This window comes from Hemibagrus wyckioides, linkage group LG04 (assembly GCF_019097595.1).
Source record: "Hemibagrus wyckioides isolate EC202008001 linkage group LG04, SWU_Hwy_1.0, whole genome shotgun sequence".
In the NCBI taxonomy this organism is placed as follows: domain Eukaryota; kingdom Metazoa; phylum Chordata; class Actinopteri; order Siluriformes; family Bagridae; genus Hemibagrus; species Hemibagrus wyckioides.
The window spans coordinates 196,420-219,155 of NC_080713.1; the positions used below are offsets into that span (position 1 = coordinate 196,420).

At 45.3% G+C, this 22,736-nt stretch overlaps 1 protein-coding gene across 7 annotated transcripts in view; it reads right to left on the reverse strand.

Annotated features, from left to right (window-relative positions):
* Positions 1 to 21,747, reverse strand: part of LOC131351488 (rho GTPase-activating protein 42) — a 123,559-nt gene extending 101,812 nt beyond the window's left edge. For 2 of the 7 annotated variants that reach the window (XM_058386887.1, XM_058386885.1), the window contains exons 1-2: positions 21,329 to 21,739; positions 5,140 to 5,235 (exon numbers count right to left, since the gene is read on the reverse strand). In XM_058386887.1, the coding sequence (XP_058242870.1) occupies positions 5,140 to 5,235; positions 21,329 to 21,482 (250 nt within the window). In that variant the 5' untranslated portion in view covers positions 21,483 to 21,739. Of the gene's footprint in view, positions 1 to 5,139; positions 5,236 to 21,328 lie in introns of all 7 variants that reach the window. The other 5 variants (XR_009204408.1, XM_058386889.1, XM_058386883.1 and 2 more) reach the window with 5 other exon arrangements.
* Positions 21,748 to 22,736: the final 989 nt, after the last annotated feature.

Consider the following 22,736-nt stretch of genomic DNA (forward strand, 5'->3'; position numbering starts at 1 on the left):
ATAGTTCAGTGTAGTTCAGTATAGTTCAGTGTAGTTCAGTGTAGTTCAGTATTGTTCAGTATTGTTCAGTATAGTTCAGTATTGTTCAGTATTGTTCAGTGTAGTTCAGTATTGTTCAGTATTGTTCATTATTGTTCAGTGTAATTCAGTATAGTTCAGTGTAGTTCAGTGTAGTTCAGTATTGTTCAGTATTGTTCAGTATAGTTCAGTGTAGTTCAGTATAGTTCAGTATTGTTCAGTGTAGTTCAGTATAGTTCAGTATAGTTCAGTGTAGTTCAGTATAATTCAGTATTGTTCAGTATAGTTCAGTATTGTTCAGTGTAGTTCAGTGTAGTTCAGTGTAGTTCAGTATTGTTCAGTGTAGTTCAGTGTAGTTCAGTGTAGTTCAGTATTGTTCAGTATTGTTCAGTATAGTTCAGTATTGTTCAGTGTAGTTCAGTATAGTTCAGTATTGTTCAATATAGTTCAGTGTAGTTCAGTGTAGTTCAGTATTGTTCAGTATAGTTCAGTGTAGTTCAGTATTGTTCAGTATAGTTCAGTATTGTTCAGTATAGTTCAGTATTGTTCAGTATTGTTAAGTATTGTTCAGTGTAGTTCAGTATAGTTCAGTATTGTTCAGTATAGTTCAGTATTGTTCAGTATTGTTCAGTATAGTTCAGTATTGTTCAGTATTGTTCAGTGTAGTTCAGTATAGTTCAGTGTAGTTCAGTATAGTTCAGTGTAGTTCAGTATAGTTCAGTGTAGTTCAGTATTGTTCAGTATAGTTCAGTATTGTTCAGTATAGTTCAGTATTGTTCAGTGTAGTTCAGTATAGTTCAGTATAGTTCATTATTGTTCAGTATAGTTCAGTATAGTTCAGTATAGTTCAGTATAGTTCAGTATTGTTCAGTATAGTTCAGTATTGTTCAGAATAGTTCAGTATAGTTCAGTATTGTTCAGAATAGTTCAGTATTGTTCAGAATAGTTCAGTATAGTTCAGTATTGTTCAGTATAGTTCAGTATAGTTCAGTATTGTTCAGTATAGTTCAGTATTGTTCAGTATTGTTCAGTATAGTTCAGTATTGTTCAGTATAGTTCAGTATTGTTCAGTATAGTTCAGTATTGTTCAGTATAGTTCAGTATTGTTCAGTATTGTTCAGTATTGTTCAGTATAGTTCATTATTGTTCAGTATAGTTCAGTATAGTTCAGTATAGTTCAGTATAGTTCAGTATTGTTCAGTATAGTTCAGTATTGTTCAGTATAGTTCAGTATTGTTCAGAATAGTTCAGTATAGTTCAGTATTGTTCAGAATAGTTCAGTATTGTTCAGAATAGTTCAGTATAGTTCAGTATTGTTCAGAATAGTTCAGTATAGTTCAGTATTGTTCAGAATAGTTCAGTATTGTTCAGTGTAGTTCAGTATAGTTCAGTATTGTTCAGTATAGTTCAGTATTGTTCAGTGTAGTTCAGTATAGTTCAGTATAGTTCAGTGTAGTTCAGTATTGTTCATTATAGTTCAGTATAGTTCAGTGTAGTTCAGTATAGTTCAGTGTAGTTCAGTATAGTTCAGTATTGTTCAGTGTAGTTCAGTATAGTTCAGTATAGTTCATTATTGTTCATTATTGTTCAGTATTGTTCAGTGTAGTTCAGTATAGTTCAGTATAGTTCAGTATAGTTCAGTATTGTTCAGTATAGTTCAGTATTGTTCAGTATTGTTCAGTATAGTTCATTACTGTTCATTATTGTTCAGTATAGTTCAGTGTAGTTCAGTATAGTTCAGTATAGTTCAGTATTGTTCAGTATAGTTCAGTATTGTTCAGTATTGTTCAGTATAGTTCAGTATTGTTCAGTATAGTTCAGTATAGTTCAGTATAGTTCAGTATAGTTCATTATTGTTCAGTATAGTTCAGTATAGTTCAGTATTGTTCAGTGTAGTTCAGTATAGTTCAGTATAGTTCAGTATAGTTCAGTATTGTTCAGTGTAGTTCAGTGTAGTTCAGTGTAGTTCAGTATAGTTCAGTATAGTTCAGTGTAGTTCAGTATAGTTCAGTATTGTTCATTATAGTTCATTATAGTTCAGTATAGTTCAGTGTAGTTCAGTATAGTTCAGTATAGTTCAGTGTAGTTCAGTATAGTTCAGTATAGTTCAGTATTGTTCAGTATAGTTCATTATAGTTCAGTATAGTTCAGTGTAGTTCAGTATAGTTCAGTATAGTTCAGTATTGTTCAGTGTAGTTCAGTATAGTTCAGTGTAGTTCAGTATAGTTCAGTGTAGTTCAGTATAGTTCAGTATAGTTCAGTATTGTTCAGTATTGTTCAGTATAGTTCAGTATTGTTCAGTGTAGTTCAGTATAGTTCAGTGTAGTTCAGTATAGTTCAGTATAGTTCAGTATAGTTCAGTGTAGTTCAGTATAGTTCAGTATAGTTCAGTATTGTTCAGTATTGTTCATTATAGTTCAGTATAGTTCAGTGTAGTTCAGTATAGTTCAGTATAGTTCAGTATAGTTCAGTGTAGTTCAGTATAGTTCAGTATAGTTCAGTATAGTTCAGTATTGTTCATTATAGTTCAGTATAGTTCAGTGTAGTTCAGTATAGTTCAGTATAGTTCAGTATTGTTCAGAATAGTTCAGTATAGTTCAGTATAGTTCAGTGTAGTTCAGTATAGTTCAGTGTAGTTCAGTATAGTTCAGTATAGTTCAGTATTGTTCAGTATTGTTCAGTATAGTTCAGTATAGTTCGGTATAGTTCAGTATAGTTCAGTATAGTTCAGGTGTTTTTCTGATCCTCATTTTGGATTGTTTCAGGATTTTGGACTTTGAGGTTAATTGAGTGACTGATGCTGAATAATGAGACTGACGCCGAGCTTCACTCAGCAGAAACAGCATTCAATAAATTCTGCTCTCTAGATTCATTAAACTCGAGGAAACCTGACGGGGACACAAACTTTTGAAGTTCATGTAGAAAAGGAGAAGAAAGTTGAGAAATAAAAAAACTCTAAGGAGATGTGGAGTTTTTTCACACAGTAATATTCGGTGTCATTTTGTGCTGCAGTTAAAGACGTCTTTAAATCTCAGCCTCTTCTACTTCAGGAACTTTAACCCTAAAGAGTAAATCTTCAGAATGTGACTTTTCTGAAGAGACAGAAGAGAAAGAGACGCTGACCTGTGAGTCCGACTCGGAGAGACATTAAAAACTGGGTGCAGTGAGTCGGGCTGAGGGATTGATTTGACGCTAACTGTGCTGGATTGTGAATGTCACAGCAGGAAGCCAGGGAATGAAATCGATAAGAGGTCAGTCGCCCTCGTCTCCTCCTCCGACAGCCTGCTGGAGCTTCACCCAGCTTCAAAGTCCTCTTTCAGCCCACAGACATCAGGATGGAACACAGAGGTCCGGTAAGTCATTCAGGACGCAGCTGTTTCATCGATGATCAGATGGATCACGGCACATTACATTTCTGATCGCTGAAAGCAATTCCAACTCTCACTCTCTTTAAAACCTAAGTAAAAATCCATCAATTGCATCAGAAAACTTTCCCCATGGTTCTCCTGATCTCCAGACCTTCTCTTACTGATGATGATCTAAAACACACACTCTGACCTGGACTCTGGGGGCGGAGCTACAGATTAGTTCAGTGTGTCATTAAATAAACTCCACGTTTTTAAAACAATCACCGTGATACTCACGTTTCGAAAAACATTCACACACTAAACCTGCTTGGAAACACTGGGCACAGAGAGGAACAGGTGAAAGAGAGGAACAGGTGAAAGAGAGGAACAGGTGGACTACACTACACACTGCACATCATGGCACTTCTGGTCAGCAGAACTTTGGGGATTTTTTTTGGACCCAAACTAGACAGAGATAATTAGAGTGGAGCTCGATGCTGCCCTCCATCATCAGCTGTAATTACCCTCAATAACCCCAACACATGCCCCATAATACCCCCACGCTCCACCCCCACACGGTCAAGCATTACAATCTGTTTCCTATGTGCCTCTGACAGGGAAAGAGAGAGAGACAGTGAAATAGAGAGATAGATAGAGACAGAGAAGGAAAGAAAGGAAGAGAGAGTGAGAGAGAGAGAGAGAGAGAGAGAGAGAGAGAATGAGAGAGAGATGGAGTATGCAGAAAAGGAATGAAAATAAATATGAAAGGTAAAAGGGATGATAAAAGACAGGATGATACGGGAATGAAGAGTGAGATGGAGAGTGAGAAAAAGAGGGAAAAGAAAGACAGAAATAGAAGAGAGAGGAGAGACAGAATGCATGTGTTGTCATGGTAACTGAACTACTGTAAATCCATGTAAAATCCCATAACTGTGGGTGTTGACCACTTTTATTGATTTTTTTCACTGCAGCAATAAATGGAGAGAGAGAGGGAGAGAAACCAATCACAGTGCAGTAATCGCACACACAGTAAAATAACAGTAATTTAGCCATGATTACTCACTTATATAAATGACTTTTACTAACCTGCTAGCACTAGTTATGCTAACTCACCACCAATAAACAATAAACAATAAAATCTTCCTGCCTCTAGGTTAAGTTTTATATAAAGTCTTCCTGAGTAGAAATTCTGAATCTTCTGTGCTGTAAAGTCTAGGACTGGCTCATCACAGACCAAGGCAATGAAGTTAAAAGTGGGAATGGAATGTTCTACTTCCTTTAGCACTTCCTGTAGCGTTGACCTCCTACACGCACAAAACTACTTCCACATTCAACTAACGAGACGTTTAATCAAAGCATGAGGTGAAGAAGATGGCAGGAAGCAGTGGGACTGATTCAGCCAGCAGGTCGTTGATCTCCTGCTGAACCTCCATTAATCTCCCACACTGATCACCGTTAGAGCGTCTGATCTCCAGCAGGATGAAGACGTGTGGAGGTCAAGCATGAGCAGATCAATACACATCTATTACTCATGCAGGTCAGTGAGAGAACCACAGGAACATCGTTCTACTCCATCATTAATTCACTCTAATCTGTGTGTGTGTGTGTGTGTGTGTGTGTGTTTCGTCCAATCTGGGTGGGATTCATCACTAGCATGTCGGTATGGGACACGAGGACATGGGTAGGATGTCACTGTGATTCAGGATGAATAGAATTTTGAGAAAGTTTCTGTAGTGGAGGAAAAATAATAAACAACGAGGATTATTTTACGTACCGATGTTCACCTCGTCGTCTGTCTCTGCATCACCGATACACTCGAACTGAAACTCCTGCAGTGACTGAGCAAACTTCAGCACAGACTCAGACAAATCTGCACGCACACACACACACACACACACACACAGGGACAGAGGTTAGTCTGAGGTGTGTGTGTGTCCTGATGTTTGCATAAGGACTTTAGATCTCAGAAACTTGCGGATTAAAAGTGACATTGAAATTTTTACAGAATTCTAATATAAACAGAAATATAACCACATGGCCCAGAACACGTGCAGGAGAGTGTGCTGTTTCACTTGCATGAAGAACACAGTCCTCACAGTACACCAGCCGGAGTGTGTGTTATTACACACATGAAGATTACACACAGACGGAGGTCACGCTGCACCACAGTCAGCACGGTCATTTCTACATTTGATTTATTTACTAATACACTTTAACACAGGACATGTGCATGGCTGAGATCTGAGAGCTGTGAAGTAGATTTGCAAAAGAAAAAAAACACTACAAACATTTTCTGCTGTTTATTTTTCAGAAGATGAAGTCGCTCTGTCGCAAAGCCTTTATTTTGTGCTGCAGGTTTTATGTTTGAAAGCTGCGCTGAATGCCGTCGTGCTGGGAGAAGCTTTTACTGTCTTTTAATCAAAAGGCGAGATGAAACCTCCGAGATGAGCTTTTATAGATCGAAGTGATGCAGCTGCTCCTGGACCATTCTACCTTTTCAACAAAGACACAGAATCAGAAATAAAGAAAGAAATCTATTGAAACGCAGAAAGATGAGCACTGATGAGACGACCACGGATCCTGCCTCCAGACGCTCGGGAGCTGTGTGAGTACAGAACCGTCAAATAATACAGAACTCAAATTTCTTACTGAATAACTTACTGAAACAAACGATATGAGACAACATTAAAGCTCCGAGCTTTCAGGAAGCTTAACAAAAGCAGAGAAGCTACAAATCCCTGCATTAAAACCACACAGTCCTCGCTCCAGATCCATTCCCTCTGCTGTTCTAATCAGCTCCAGTCTTCTGGAAGGTTCTCCACTAGATGTTGTATTGTGTCTGTGGGGATTAGTGATCTTTCAGCTATGGGAGCATTAGTGATATGAGACTCTTGTGTTGGTGAGGAGTCTGGGGGTCAGTGGGTGGTCAGTGGGGTTGGGTCAGAGTCAGGGCTCTGTGCAGGACACTCCAGTTCTTCACTCTAACCTTCACCTCCACGCCATGTCTTCATGGAGCTGCTCTGTGCATAGGGACATGGTTATGATGGAGCAGGATTTGGAAACGGTAAAGCTCCACACACACACAGACCTTCTGTACACCTGTGTGAGGAAGAGTGTGTGTGAACAGTGCGGAGAAGCAGCACATATGGGTGTGATGGTCAGGGGGCACATACTTTTGGCCGTGTAGAGAATCTCACTGTCAGATTGAGATCTGGATATCCTCTAGAAGAAGCTGGAATGTGTGACTGGACTGACCTTCTCACCACCAGAACACACACTAAGAAAACATGGAAGCAAAACGAAGGAATCTAACGAGAGTTTTAATGCTTGGAATCATCTGATGCTCAACATTTCTTTTTTTCTCAAAACTTTTTGGCAAAAAGTGTTCCACAAACCTCAGCTCTGAACTTCTCATCCTCGTCTCATCTCAATTTCAAATGTTCACAACAAACAACTTGATAACAACTAATTAGCTGTTTGCACATTTTACTACCAGGATCTATTTCTGGCAATTAAATGACTCTAATTTACACACAAATGAGCCGTAATTAGTTGTTAAATGTAGGAAAAAAAGAGAATATCGAGAGGAAAGAAGTTGCCGGAAAAGATAATCAGCCGAGGAAAAAGACACCGCTGTTTCACTCATCCGTTCTTTAGACCATCTTCCGTGATCATATTTATCTTTCTCATACTTTAGAAGTAAAAACTTGTGGAAGCAGTCAGACTGAATTCACTCTCTGGCCTTTACAGCAGGACACAGGCTGACCGACCGATTTGTGTGGTGATGTCTCTCCATGTATCTGACATTGAAACAAAGCCGGCTCAGACCACGCTGGAGCTCCACATCCTCGTCTCTGCCTCTATCAATAGTTTATGAAATAAGAAATGGATTTTCTTCTGCTTTAGACATTTAGCTTCAGACGCTGTACTGTCTCAGGTCCAGTCACCTGCTGCGTCTGGAACATGTCTCAGAGTTCCTTCCACATGAGAAGTAATGGACATTAAAGTTCTGCCATCCTCTCTGCTCTAGAATGCTGAGTGAAAGCCTTCAGGGCAGAGATCGTGTTCTCCAGAGCATTTCTGATGGCTTCCTCACTTCTCTTGCCTAGTGTAGAAGGTCATTATTAATATTTGTTATATTTCCGTGACCTTTCACCTGCTTCTCCGGGACGTGTGGTTTGCTCCAGCTGACCGAGACTGTGTCCTGACTTTAGTTTACAGAAAACCCCAGAGCACACAGAACCAGAGGCACATAAACGGTTATAATAATAATAATAAAATAACATTTACTGTGTCACATCCTGTGTTTATTTTCTTTTTCTGATCATCCAGATGTGCAGAACATGTGGTCTCTCTCCTACAGCACCACAGCTCTGTGCCTTGGCTCTTTCTCACTACAATGGACACTCTCACACTCTCTCACACTCTCTCACACTCTCTCACACTCTCTCACACACACACACACACACATGCATGCACACACACACACACACGCACACACACACACACACACCATTACACAGCAACTTAATGTTGTCTTTCACTTCTACACTGATGACATTCAGTCCGATTCTGTGGTTGGGACACAGCAGATGAACAGAAACCTGTTTCTACATTCTGGTAAACTCTGACGGTTTTCCTGCAGGAATGGAACGGATCTCACAGCAGGAATGCTCTTCAGCTTTACAGATGTTTTTAAATCCAGAGCAAATCTGTACTTCTTTAATTAGCGGCTATTTCTGAGCAATACACTTGTAATTATTCGATCAATTTGCAGTTAACTGACTGTTAATAGTAACTGAATTGTTAATAGTACAATGGAGATCAGTTGTGAACCAGAATCTTCTGTAAAGCATTTCGAGGAGATTTTAGAGTCACTATAAAATGCTGTAAAAATAAAGATTATAATAATAATAATTTACTGTGCTGTTCACACTCCATGCCCTGCACCCATTATATTTCATACAGACATTTTAAATCCTCTTCAATACTCATTTATTTTTAGCATTAACTCCCTGATCCTATCTGTTAGAAAGATAATTCCACATAAGTCTTATTTAGTCAGTAAAACTGATTCAGAGTCTCTGTATCTTCCTCATCCTCTAAACATACTGTTTTCCATCACACAGAGACAAGAGAGGAAAAATATTTCCTTCCCCTGAAGGCAGATACCAAAACCAAATCGTGATCGATCTCTACCTCCCGCTGCTCGTGCTGTGAGTCCACTGATCCTCTGCTGGACACATCTCAGGATGTGAAGTCTGCTGGCAGGCTCTCGACCGGCTCGACACCGAGTACTTTCACTCGATAAACAGCTCCGGATCCGACGGCGTGTTCAGTATAGGTGAGTCCAATTTATCAATGATGCATTGCGCACGCCGGCCGAGTGAAGGACCCGGCTCCGGGGGAGAACCGGGGACTGATTTATGTCCCGAAAACCTTTCATGAACACTTTAACATCCAATGAACTGCAAAAGAGAGGAACTGAATGTAGAGCATAGTGCACTAGGTAGGGTCTACACTAAAATCATGTTCTACCCTACCAAGTGAGCTTACACTGCTGGGATCAGACTCACTCTGGGTTTAGGACGATGATTTCAGAGACGGCGGAATATTACAAAACAGAGCGAAATTAAACATAGAAAACTAAATAAAAAATAAATAAATCCATCAAATGATTAAGTGGTGATGAAATTATTCTCCAAATAAAAACCAGGAAGTTCACAAAAACAAGATCCAGGAACCCCTGGTCCCTGTGACAACCGTAACTCAAAATGGTGATGCGCTTCCTTTTAAATCAGAAAATCAGAGTCACAGTGTGAGGTGTGTGTGGATGAGGTGTGTGTAGGTGAGGTGTGTGTGGATGAGGTGTGTGTAGGTGAGGTGTGTGTGGATGAGGTGTGTGTGGATGAGGTGTGTGTGGATGAGGTGTGTGTGGATGAGGTGTGTGTGGATGAGGTGTGTGTAGGTGAGGTGTGTGTGGATGAGGTGTGTGTGGATGAGGTGTGTGTAGGTGAGGTGTGTGTGGATGAGGTGTGTGTGGATGAGGTGTGTGTGGATGAGGTGTGTGTGGATGAGGTGTGTGTGGATGAGGTGTGTGTGGATGAGGTGTGTGTGGATGAGGTGTGTGTAGGTGAGGTGTGTGTAGGTGAGGTGTGTGTGGATGAGGTGTGTGTGGATGAGGTGTGTGTAGGTGAGGTGTGTGTGGATGAGGTGTGTGTAGGTGAGGTGTGTGTGGATGAGGTGTGTGTGGATGAGGTGTGTGTGGATGAGGTGTGTGTAGGTGAGGTGTGTGTGGATGAGGTGTGTGTAGGTGAGGTGTGTGTGGGTGAGGTGTGTGTGGATGAGGTGTGTGTGGATGAGGTGTGTGTAGGTGAGGTGTGTGTAGGTGAGGTGTGTGTAGGTGAGGTGTGTGTGGGTGAGGTGTGTGTGGATGAGGTGTGTGTAGGTGAGGTGTGTGTAGGTGAGGTGTGTGTAGGTGAGGTGTGTGTGGATGAGGTGTGTGTGGATGAGGTGTGTGTAGGTGAGGTGTGTGTAGGTGAGGTGTGTGTGGATGAGGTGTGTGTAGGTGAGGTGTGTGTGGATGAGGTGTGTGTGGGTGAGGTGTGTGTGGATGAGGTGTGTGTGGATGAGGTGTGTGTGGATGAGGTGTGTGTAGGTGAGGTGTGTGTGGATGAGGTGTGAGTAGGTGAGGTGTGTGTGGATGAGGTGTGTGTAGGTGAGGTGTGTGTGGATGAGGTGTGTGTGGATGAGGTGTGTGTGGATGAGGTGTGTGTAGGTGAGGTGTGTGTGGATGAGGTGTGTGTGGATGAGGTGTGTGTGGATGAGGTGTGTGTGGATGAGGTGTGTGTAGGTGAGGTGTGTGTGGATGAGGTGTGTGTAGGTGAGGTGTGTGTAGGTGAGGTGTGTGTAGGTGAGGTGTGTGTAGGTGAGGTGTGTGTAGGTGAGGTGTGTGTGGATGAGGTGTGAGTAGGTGAGGTGTGTGTAGATGAGGTGTGTGTGGATGAGGTGTGTGTAGGTGAGGTGTGTGTGGATGAGGTGTGTGTGGATGAGGTGTGTGTGGATGAGGTGTGTGTAGGTGAGGTGTGTGTGGATGAGGTGTGTGTGGATGAGGTGTGTGTGGGTGAGGTGTGTGTGGGTGAGGTGTGTGTGGGTGAGGTGTGTGTGGGTGAGGTGGGCGTGGATGAGGTGTGTGTGGATGAGGTGTGTATGGGTGAGCTGTGTGTAGGTGAGGTGTGTGTAGGTGGGGTGTGTGAAGGTGAGGTGTGTGTAGGTGAGGTGTGTGTGGGTGAGGTGTGTGTGGATGAGGTGTGTGTGGGTGAGGTGTGTGTGGATGAGGTGTGTGTGGGTGAGGTGTGTGTGGATGAGGTGTGTGTAGGTGAGGTGTGTGTGGATGAGGTGTGTGTGGGTGAGGTGTGTGTGGATGAGGTGTGTGTGGGTGAGGTGTGTGTGGATGAGGTCTGTGTAGGTGAGGTGTGTGTGGATGAGGTGTGTGTGGATGAGGTGTGTGTAGGTGAGGTGTGAGTAGGTGAGGTGTGTGTGGATGAGGTGTGAGTAGGTGAGGTGTGTGTGGATGAGGTGTGTGTGGATGAGGTGTGTGTGGATGAGGTGTGAGTAGGTGAGGTGTGTGTGGATGAGGTGTGTGTGGATGAGGTGTGTGTGGATGAGGTGTGTGTGGATGAGGTGTGTGTGGATGAGGTGTGTGTGGATGAGGTGTGTGTAGGTGAGGTGTGTGTGGATGAGGTGTGTGTGGATGAGGTGTGAGTAGGTGAGGTGTGTGTAGATGAGGTGTGTGTGGATGAGGTGTGTGTGGATGAGGTGTGTGTAGGTGAGGTGTGTGTAGATGAGGTGTGTGTGGATGAGGTGTGTGTGGATGAGGTGTGTGTAGGTGAGGTGTGTGTGGATGAGGTGTGTGTGGATGAGGTGTGTGTAGGTGAGGTGTGTGTGGATGAGGTGTGTGTAGGTGAGGTGTGTGTGGATGAGGTGTGTGTGGATGAGGTGTGTGTGGATGAGGTGTGTGTGGATGAGGTGTGAGTAGGTGAGGTGTGTGTGGATGAGGTGTGTGTGGATGAGGTGTGTGTAGGTGAGGTGTGTGTGGATGAGGTGTGTGTGGATGAGGTGTGTGTGGATGAGGTGTGTGTGGATGAGGTGTGTGTAGGTGAGGTGTGTGTAGGTGAGGTGTGAGTAGGTGAGGTGTGTGTGGATGAGGTGTGTGTGGATGAGGTGTGTGTAGGTGAGGTGTGTGTGGATGAGGTGTGTGTGGATGAGGTGTGTGTGGATGAGGTGTGTGTAGGTGAGGTGTGTGTGGATGAGGTGTGTGTGGATGAGGTGTGTGTGGATGAGGTGTGTGTGGATGAGGTGTGAGTAGGTGAGGTGTGTGTGGATGAGGTGTGTGTAGGTGAGGTGTGTGTGGATGAGGTGTGTGTAGGTGAGGTGTGTGTGGATGAGGTGTGTGTGGATGAGGTGTGAGTAGGTGAGGTGTGTGTGGATGAGGTGTGTGTAGGTGAGGTGTGTGTGGATGAGGTGTGTGTGGATGAGGTGTGTGTGGATGAGGTGTGTGTGGATGAGGTGTGAGTAGGTGAGGTGTGTGTGGATGAGGTGTGTGTGGATGAGGTGTGTGTGGATGAGGTGTGTGTAGGTGAGGTGTGTGTAGGTGAGGTGTGTGTGGATGAGGTGTGTGTGGATGAGGTGTGTGTAGGTGAGGTGTGTGTGGATGAGGTGTGTGTGGGTGAGGTGTGTGTGGATGAGGTGTGTGTAGGTGAGGTGTGTGTGGATGAGGTGTGTGTAGGTGAGGTGTGTGTGGATGAGGTGTGTGTGGATGAGGTGTGTGTAGGTGAGGTGTGTGTGGATGAGGTGTGTGTAGGTGAGGTGTGTGTAGGTGAGGTGTGTGTGGATGAGGTGTGAGTAGGTGAGGTGTGTGTGGATGAGGTGTGTGTGGGTGAGGTGTGTGTGGATGAGGTGTGTGTAGGTGAGGTGTGTGTGGATGAGGTGTGTGTAGGTGAGGTGTGTGTAGGTGAGGTGTGTGTGGATGAGGTGTGAGTAGGTGAGGTGTGTGTGGATGAGGTGTGTGTAGGTGAGGTGTGTGTGGATGAGGTGTGTGTAGGTGAGGTGTGTGTGGATGAGGTGTGTGTGGGTGAGGTGTGTGTGGATGAGGTGTGTGTAGGTGAGGTGTGTGTGGATGAGGTGTGTGTAGGTGAGGTGTGTGTAGGTGAGGTGTGTGTAGGTGAGGTGTGTGTGGATGAGGTGTGTGTAGGTGAGGTGTGTGTAGGTGAGGTGTGTGTGGATGAGGTGTGTGTGGGTGAGGTGTGTGTAGGTGAGGTGTGTGTGGATGAGGTGTGTGTGGATGAGGTGTGTGTAGGTGAGGTGTGTGTAGGTGAGGTGTGTGTGGATGAGGTGTGTGTAGGTGAGGTGTGTGTGGATGAGGTGTGTGTAGGTGAGGTGTGTGTAGGTGAGGTGTGTGTAGGTGAGGTGTGTGTAGGTGAGGTGTGTGTGGATGAGGTGTGTGTAGGTGAGGTGTGTGTGGATGAGGTGTGTGTGGATGAGGTGTGTGTAGATGAGGTGTGTGTGGATGAGGTGTGTGTAGGTGAGGTGTGTGTGGATGAGGTGTGTGTGGGTGAGGTGTGTGTAGGTGAGGTGTGTGTAGGTGAGGTGTGTGTAGGTGAGGTGTGTGTGGATGAGGTGTGTGTAGGTGAGGTGTGTGTGGATGAGGTGTGTGTGGATGAGGTGTGTGTAGGTGAGGTGTGTGTAGGTGAGGTGTGTGTAGGTGAGGTGTGTGTGGATGAGGTGTGTGTAGGTGAGGTGTGTGTGGATGAGGTGTGTGTAGGTGAGGTGTGTGTAGGTGAGGTGTGTGTAGGTGAGGTGTGTGTGGATGAGGTGTGTGTGGATGAGGTGTGTGTGGATGAGGTGTGTGTGGATGAGGTGTGTGTAGGTGAGGTGTGTGTGGATGAGGTGTGAGTAGGTGAGGTGTGTAGTGAGGTGTGTGTGGATGAGGTGTGTGTGGATGAGGTGTGTGTGGATGAGGTGTGTGTGGATGAGGTGTGTGTAGGTGAGGTGTGTGTGGATGAGGTGTGAGTAGGTGAGGTGTGTGTAGGTGAGGTGTGTGTGGATGAGGTGTGTGTGGATGAGGTGTGTGTGGATGAGGTGTGTGTGGATGAGGTGTGTGTAGGTGAGGTGTGTGTAGATGAGGTGTGTGTGGATGAGGTGTGTGTGGATGAGGTGTGTGTAGGTGAGGTGTGTGTGGATGAGGTGTGTGTGGATGAGGTGTGTGTAGGTGAGGTGTGTGTAGGTGAGGTGTGTGTAGGTGAGGTGTGTGTGGATGAGGTGTGTGTGGATGAGGTGTGTGTAGGTGAGGTGTGTGTAGGTGAGGTGTGTGTAGGTGAGGTGTGTGTGGATGAGGTGTGTGTAGGTGAGGTGTGTGTAGGTGAGGTGTGTGTAGATGAGGTGTGTGTGGATGAGGTGTGTGTGGATGAGGTGTGTGTAGGTGAGGTGTGTGTGGATGAGGTGTGTGTGGATGAGGTGTGTGTAGGTGAGGTGTGTGTAGATGAGGTGTGTGTAGGTGAGGTGTGTGTAGGTGAGGTGTGTGTGGATGGGGTGTGTGTAGGTGAGGTGTGTGTGGATGAGGTGTGTGTGGATGAGGTGTGTGTGGATGAGGTGTGTGTGGATGAGGTGTGTGTGGATGAGGTGTGTGTGGATGAGGTGTGTGTAGGTGAGGTGTGTGTAGATGAGGTGTGTGTGGATGAGGTGTGTGTGGATGAGGTGTGTGTAGGTGAGGTGTGTGTGGATGAGGTGTGTGTGGATGAGGTGTGTGTAGGTGAGGTGTGTGTAGGTGAGGTGTGTGTAGGTGAGGTGTGTGTGGATGAGGTGTGTGTGGATGAGGTGTGTGTAGGTGAGGTGTGTGTAGGTGAGGTGTGTGTAAGGTGAAGTGTGTGTGGATGAGGTGTGTGTCGGTGAGGTGTGTGTAGGTGAGGTGTGTGTAGATGAGGTGTGTGTGGATGAGGTGTGTGTGGATGAGGTGTGTGTAGGTGAGGTGTGTGTGGATGAGGTGTGTGTGGATGAGGTGTGTGTAGGTGAGGTGTGTGTAGATGAGGTGTGTGTGGATGAGGTGTGTGTAGGTGAGGTGTGTGTGGATGAGGTGTGTGTAGGTGAGGTGTGTGTGGATGAGGTGTGTGTGGATGAGGTGTGTGTGGATGAGGTGTGTGTGGGTGAGGTGTGTGTAGGTGAGGTGTGTGTAGGTGAGGTGTGTGTAGGTGAGGTGTGTGTAGGTGAGGTGTGTGTGGGTGAGGTGTGTGTGGATGAGGTGTGTGTGGATGAGGTGTGTGTGGATGAGGTGTGTGTAGGTGAGGTGTGTGTAGGTGAGGTGTGTGTAGGTGAGGTGTGTGTGGATGAGGTGTGTGTAGGTGAGGTGTGTGTAGGTGAGGTGTGTGTAGGTGAGGTGTGTGTAGGTGAGGTGTGTGTGGGTGAGGTGTGTGTGGATGAGGTGTGTGTGGATGAGGTGTGTGTGGATGAGGTGTGTGTGGATGAGGTGTGTGTAGGTGAGGTGTGTGTGGATGAGGTGTGTGTGGATGAGGTGTGTGTAGATGAGGTGTGTGTGGATGAGGTGTGTGTAGGTGAGGTGTGTGTGGATGAGGTGTGTGTGGGTGAGGTGTGTGTAGGTGAGGTGTGTGTAGGTGAGGTGTGTGTAGGTGAGGTGTGTGTGGATGAGGTGTGTGTAGGTGAGGTGTGTGTGGATGAGGTGTGTGTGGATGAGGTGTGTGTAGGTGAGGTGTGTGTAGGTGAGGTGTGTGTAGGTGAGGTGTGTGTGGATGAGGTGTGTGTAGGTGAGGTGTGTGTGGATGAGGTGTGTGTAGGTGAGGTGTGTGTAGGTGAGGTGTGTGTGGATGAGGTGTGTGTGGATGAGGTGTGTGTGGATGAGGTGTGTGTAGGTGAGGTGTGTGTGGATGAGGTGTGAGTAGGTGAGGTGTGTGTAGGTGAGGTGTGTGTGGATGAGGTGTGTGTGGATGAGGTGTGTGTGGATGAGGTGTGTGTGGATGAGGTGTGTGTAGGTGAGGTGTGTGTGGATGAGGTGTGAGTAGGTGAGGTGTGTGTAGGTGAGGTGTGTGTGGATGAGGTGTGTGTGGATGAGGTGTGTGTGGATGAGGTGTGTGTAGGTGAGGTGTGTGTAGGTGAGGTGTGTGTAGATGAGGTGTGTGTGGATGAGGTGTGTGTAGGTGAGGTGTGTGTGGATGAGGTGTGTGTGGATGAGGTGTGTGTAGGTGAGGTGTGTGTAGGTGAGGTGTGTGTAGATGAGGTGTGTGTGGATGAGGTGTGTGTAGGTGAGGTGTGTGTGGATGAGGTGTGTGTGGATGAGGTGTGTGTGGATGAGGTGTGTGTAGGTGAGGTGTGTGTAGGTGAGGTGTGTGTAGGTGAGGTGTGTGTGGATGAGGTGTGTGTAGGTGAGGTGTGTGTAGGTGAGGTGTGTGTAGATGAGGTGTGTGTGGATGAGGTGTGTGTGGATGAGGTGTGTGTAGGTGAGGTGTGTGTGGATGAGGTGTGTGTGGATGAGGTGTGTGTAGGTGAGGTGTGTGTAGGTGAGGTGTGTGTGGATGAGGTGTGTGTAGGTGAGGTGTGTGTGGATGAGGTGTGTGTAGGTGAGGTGTGTGTGGATGAGGTGTGTGTGGATGAGGTGTGTGTGGGTGAGGTGTGTGTAGGTGAGGTGTGTGTAGGTGAGGTGTGTGTAGGTGAGGTGTGTGTGGATGAGGTGTGTGTGGATGAGGTGTGTGTGGATGAGGTGTGTGTGGGTGAGGTGTGTGTGGATGAGGTGTGTGTGGGTGAGGTGTGTGTGGATGAGGTGTGTGTAGGTGAGGTGTGTGTGGATGAGGTGTGTGTGGGTGAGGTGTGTGTGGATGAGGTGTGTGTAGGTGAGGTGTGTGTAGGTGAGGTGTGTGTGGGTGAGGTGTGTGTGGATGAGGTGTGTGTGGATGAGGTGTGTGTGGATGAGGTGTGTGTGGATGAGGTGTGTGTAGGTGAGGTGTGTGTGGGTGAGGTGTGTGTGGATGAGGTGTGTGTGGATGAGGTGTGTGTAGGTGAGGTGTGTGTGGGTGAGGTGTGTGTGGATGAGGTGTGTGTAGGTGAGGTGTGTGTAGGTGAGGTGTGTGTGGATGAGGTGTGTGTAGGTGAGGTGTGTGTGGATGAGGTGTGTGTAGGTGAGGTGTGTGTGGATGAGGTGTGTGTGGATGAGGTGTGTGTAGGTGAGGTGTGTGTAGGTGAGGTGTGTGTGGATGAGGTGTGAGTAGGTGAGGTGTGTGTGGATGAGGTGTGTGTGGATGAGGTGTGTGTGGATGAGGTGTGAGTAGGTGAGGTGTGTGTGGATGAGGTGTGTGTGGATGAGGTGTGTGTGGATGAGGTGTGTGTAGGTGAGGTGTGTGTGGATGAGGTGTGAGTAGGTGAGGTGTGTGTAGATGAGGTGTGTGTGGATGAGGTGTGTGTGGATGAGGTGTGTGTAGGTGAGGTGTGTGTAGATGAGGTGTGTGTGGATGAGGTGTGTGTGGATGAGGTGTGTGTAGGTGAGGTGTGTGTGGATGAGGTGTGTGTGGATGAGGTGTGTGTAGGTGAGGTGTGTGTGGATGAGGTGTGTGTAGGTGAGGTGTGTGTGGATGAGGTGTGTGTGGATGAGGTGTGTGTGGATGAGGTGTGTGTGGATGAGGTGTGTGTAGGTGAGGTGTGTGTGGATGAGGTGTGTGTGGATGAGGTGTGTGTAGGTGAGGTGTGTGTGGATGAGGTGTGTGTGGATGAGGTGTGTGTGGATGAGGTGTGTGTAGGTGAGGTGTGTGTGGATGAGGTGTGTGTAGGTGAGGTGTGTGTGGATGAGGTGTGTGTGGATGAGGTGTGTGTAGGTGAGGTGTGTGTGGATGAGGTGTGTGTGGATGAGGTGTGTGTAGGTGAGGTGTGTGTGGATGAGGTGTGTGTGGATGAGGTGTGTGTGGATGAGGTGTGTGTGGATGAGGTGTGTGTGGATGAGGTGTGAGTAGGTGAGGTGTGTGTGGATGAGGTGTGTGTAGGTGAGGTGTGTGTGGATGAGGTGTGTGTAGGTGAGGTGTGTGTGGATGAGGTGTGTGTTGGTGAGGTGTGAGTAGGTGAGGTGTGTGTGGATGAGGTGTGTGTAGGTGAGGTGTGTGTGGATGAGGTGTGTGTGGATGAGGTGCAGTGTGGATGAGGTGTGTGTGGATGAGGTGTGAGTAGGTGAGGTGTGTGTGGAGTAGAGAGTGTGTGTGGATGAGGTGTGTGTAGGTGAGGTGTGTGTAGGTGAGGTGTGTGTGGATGAGGTGTGTGTGGATGAGGTGTGTGTAGGTGAGGTGTGATGAGGTGTGTGTGGGTGAGGTGTGTGTGGATGAGGTGTGTGTAGGTGAGGTGTGTGTGGATGAGGTGTGTGTAGGTGAGGTGTGTGTGGATGAGGTGTGTGTAGGTGAGGTGTGTGTAGAGTGGATGAGGTGTGTGTAGGTGAGGTGTGTGTAGGTGAGGTGTGTGTGGATGAGGTGTGAGTAGGTGAGGTGTGTGTGGATGAGGTTGTGTGTGGGTGAGGTGTGTGTGGATGAGGTGTGTAGGTGAGGTGAGTGTGGATGAGGTGTGTGTAGGTGAGGTGTGTGTAGGTGAGGTGTGTGTGGATGAGGTGTGTGTAGGTGAGGTGTGTGGATGAGGTGTGAGTAGGTGAGGTGTGTGTGGATGAGGTGTGTGTAGGTGAGGTGTGTGTGGGTGAGGTGTGTGTGGATGAGGTGTGTGTGGATGAGGTGTGTGTGGATGAGGTGTGTGTGGATGAGGTGTGTGTGGATGAGGTGTGTGTAGGTGAGGTGTTTGAATGTGTGTTTTTGTGTGTGTGTGTTTTTGTGTGTTTTTGTGTGTGTGTGTTTTTGTGTGTTTTTGTGTGTGTGTGTTTTTGTGTGTTTTTGTGTGTGTTGCTGAAACATGAGCACATATGAAGCATGATCAAAGCTGTTGCTCCTGCTGCGGTTAACGGCGTGTAGCTTCTCCTCCGCTTAACTTACACTATAACATCATACACATTAATATTCATTACAAACTCATTAATATTTATTAGACACACAGTGAGACAGGATGTGACAGAGATGATGAGTCCTCATCTTCTCAGCGAGTCAGAGACGGAGTAATGGGACATGTCCTGGCTCGCCTGCAGTAATAACACACACACACACACACACACACACACACACACACACACCCTCCACAGGATACAAAATAACACAGACACTCACACACGCACTAACACGTACCAGTGATCTGATTTTTCTTTTACTCTCTTTTCCCCTTCATCCCTCTGTTCTTCCTCCCATCCTCCCCCTGGCCAAACCCAGCAGAACACTAGGAATGTTGTTAATAACACACTTTGTTCAGTGATGTGTGTATTAGTGTTGTAACGTGTGCAGTAGAGGAGCAGAACACCAACACACAAGCTCAGTGCTGCATCCATACCTTCTCACACCCCAGAGTTCTCCACTGGGTTCTCTCCTCATTACAGAACCACACCCAGAGAAAAAGATCAAACACTGTGTTGTAGTTCAGAGCAACTTGTGTCATCCTGTGTGAGAGCATTTTGTTATGATGTGTAATTTTGTGTAACATTGTGTAAAGCAGTGTAGTGTGTTCAGAGGCCACTTTTCTAAAGGTCACATCTACACCAAGAGCTTTTCTGTTTCTGTTCCTCTCCGCTCTTTAAACACACACACACACACACGCACACACACACGCGCACACACACACACACACACACACACACACACACACACACACCCTTATAATTTCAGCATGGTGTGTAGTTGCTGGTTCTTGGTGTGTAATTTATGAGGCTCTTTTCTTGGCAGGAGAAGGAGCAGGATGCACACACTGCTCTAATCACACGCTGGACTTGGTGTCCGTCTCCTGGACAAAAGAACTCACACTGACGAGAGGTTTATCTGCAGCAGAACATGAAGAACTCCATTAAAGCACATGTGGGTTCTCTTTCTCATGGCAGGTTCTCCTTCTACTTCCTGAATCTGAGAGTCTGGTGAGAACAGCCTGAGAGAGAAGGCTGAGGTTTGGTTTCATGTGACTATAATCATGTCTGATCTGTTCCTCAGTTCTGATCTGATAGATAAATAAATAAATAAATAACAAAATCACGCAGGAGAACTGATGAAAATGATAAATTGGTGACAGAAATGTGAGACTGCGCAGTGATGATCAATCTCCACATCGCAATAAACATGTAAATAACACACACACACACACACACACACTCAGAGTAAGGGCCAGATACGGTTACACAACCTTGTTTACTGTCCATTTCCTGTGACTAAAGCATCACCCTCAGTCACAGAACCACAGCGAGATCAGATCAGTCTCAGTTCTCCTCACAAAACTCACCAGAACCAAACAAACACCTGCTCATGTGTCTATAAACCCAGAGATCTGATACTCAGGTCTGATACTAATGCAGATCTGATCAGTAATGAACACTTTCATGAGGAGGAAGAACATATTTGTATAGTGTGTGTAGTGTGCATAGTGTGTGTAGTGTGCATAGTGTGTGTAGTGTGTATAGTGTGTATAGTGTGTATATAGTGTGTAGTGTGTGTAGTGTATAGTGCATATAGTGTGTAGTGTGTATAGTGTGTGTAGTGTGTATAGTGTGTGTAGTGTGTATATAGTGTGTGTAGTGTGTATAGTGTGTGTAGTGTGTATATAGTGTGTAGTGTATATAGTGTGTAGTGTGTATAGTGTGTGTAGTGTGTATATAGTGTGTAGTGTATATAGTGTGTGTAGTGTGTATATAGTGTGTAGTGTGTATATAGTGTGTAGTGTGTATAGTGTGTGTAGTGTGTATAGTGTGTGTAGTGTGTATATAGTGTGTAGTGTGTATAGTGTGTAGTGTGTATATAGTGTGTAGTGTGTATAGTGTGTGTAGTGTGTATATAGTGTGTAGTGTGTATAGTGCGTATAGTGTGTATAGTGTGTGTATAGTGTGTGTATTGTGTATATAGTGTGTATAGTGTGTGTATTGTGTATATAGTGTGTAGTGTGTATAGTGTGTGTAGTGTGTATATAGTGTGTAGTGTGTAGTGTGTGTAGTGTGTATATAGTGTGTAGTGTGTATAGTGTGTGTATTGTGTATATAGTGTGTATAGTGTGTGTATTGTGTATATAGTGTGTAGTGTGTGTAGTGTGTATATAGTGTGTAGTGTGTAGTGTGTGTAGTGTGTATATAGTGTGTAGTGTGTATAGTGTGTGTAGTGTGTATATAGTGTGTAGTGTGTATAGTGCGTATAGTGTGTAGTGTGTATAGTGTGTGTATATAGTGTGTAGTGTGTATAGTGCGTATAGTATATAGTGTGTGTATATAGTGTGTAGTGTGTATAGTGTGTGTATATAGTGTGTAGTGTGTATAGTGTGTGTAGTGTGTATATAGTGTGTAGTGTGTATAGTGTGTGTAGTGTGTATATAGTGTGTAGTGTGTATATAGTGTGTAGTGTGTATAGTGTGTGTAGTGTGTATATAGTGTGTAGTGTGTATAGTGTGTGTAGTGTGTATATAGTGTGTAGTGTGTATAGTGTGTGTAGTGTGTATAGTGTGTGTAGTGTGTATATAGTGTGTAGTGTGTATAGTGTGTGTAGTGTGTATATAGTGTGTAGTGTGTATAGTGTGTGTAGTGTGTATATAGTGTGTAGTGTGTATAGTGTGTGTAGTGTGTATAGTGTGTGTAGTGTGTATATAGTGTGTAGTGTGTATAGTGTGTGTAGTGTGTATATAGTGTGTAGTGTGTATAGTGTGTGTAGTGTGTATAGTGTGTGTAGTGTGTATATAGTGTGTAGTGTGTATAGTGTGTGTAGTGTGTATATAGTGTGTAGTGTGTATAGTGTGTGTAGTGTGTATATAGTGTGTAGTGTGTATAGTGTGTGTAGTGTGTATATAGTGTGTAGTATGCAGTTGCTTACTTCTAAGTGCTCCTATGAGCGCGTTGCCGTCTTTAATGAGCTCCTTGATGAACTTGTTGGTGTTGTCCAGCTCCACTTCATGGTTCTTCAGTCTGTCTCTGAAAGCTGGACTGTCCAGAACCGAGTCGCTGAACTCCAGAGTCGGTAATCCCATCCTCTCTCTCTCTCTCTCTCTCTCTCTCTGTTACAGAGCGACTTTAATGAGACAGAGCGCTAATTCCGCGTTATAGCCATCATCTTCATCCTCCTCTTCTTCACGCGCGCGAGTGAGTGAGAATGTGTATGTGTGTGTGTGTGTGTGTGTGTGTCTCACAGCGCGGTTACACTTCACTCTCCTCCGCTTTTCTCTCTGTTCAGCTTTACTTCCGGCCTAAAGTTTAACTTTTCTCTCCGCTTTACTGCAAACCGCTCCGTTATCCTGAAACACTGAGACTCCTGCTGGCTGCTTTACAAACTCTAGTGTGTGTGTGTGTGTGTGTGTGCGCGCGCGCGCGCCTGGATTTTAATTAACATGACTGTAAACAAAGGCTGACAAACGCACGCGCTGGTTCTATAATGGATGTTAAATTTTGTTCACTGAAGATCAGGAAAACCTCCACACACACACACACACACACACACACACACAGGCCACAAAACTTTTCTTCATGCTCATGAGTGAGTTTAGTGGAGCCACGTGATGACGTCAAATGTTTTTATAAAGTTTCTCATTTTGTAGTGAATTGCTCTGATCTCCAGTAAAAAGCTGTGAGGTGTTTAAAGCTGTTCTGAAAATAGAAATAAAATAATGAGGAGAAAACAGAAAGCATGGGCAGAGCTGGGTGTCTACGGTGGCCAGTGCCTACCCACTGCTATTCTTCTTCTGCTTCAGCACAGTTATGTTAATGTGAAACTGAGAAGTCTCTGGTTTCCTCTGTGCTAAAGGCCTGGCTCAGCCCTAAAAGAGAAGAGGCGGAAGAACTGACCCCAGGTTAAATCTAGCAGAGCTTCCTTTTCAGAGAAGGTTCCAAGCTGATCCTTTAGGAGGTTGAGAACTCTTTAAGAACCTTTTTATTTAGTGTCTACAGAGAGATAGGAAAGTTTGAGACCATCATCATGTTTATCATTCAGATGAAGGGAAAGAAAGATTTTCTCATCTGTTTATTAAATGAAATCTCTCCATGAAAGATAATTCATTTGTTTCAGAACCTTCAGTGTTCTTTACATAAAGAATAGATCCCAGTAGAGAGGTGTGATGAAGTTTCTGTTCTCTTCCTGAAGCTGATTACGTTCGTCCATCATATCAATATTCTTTATTCCTCTTGTGCCACAGCAACTCCAGAACAAGTAGAGTTTTGTCTCTGAGTGATGAAGATGTGATGTTTTCAGGTTCTCCACCTGTCCATCTGTCTGACATCCTCATTAGCAC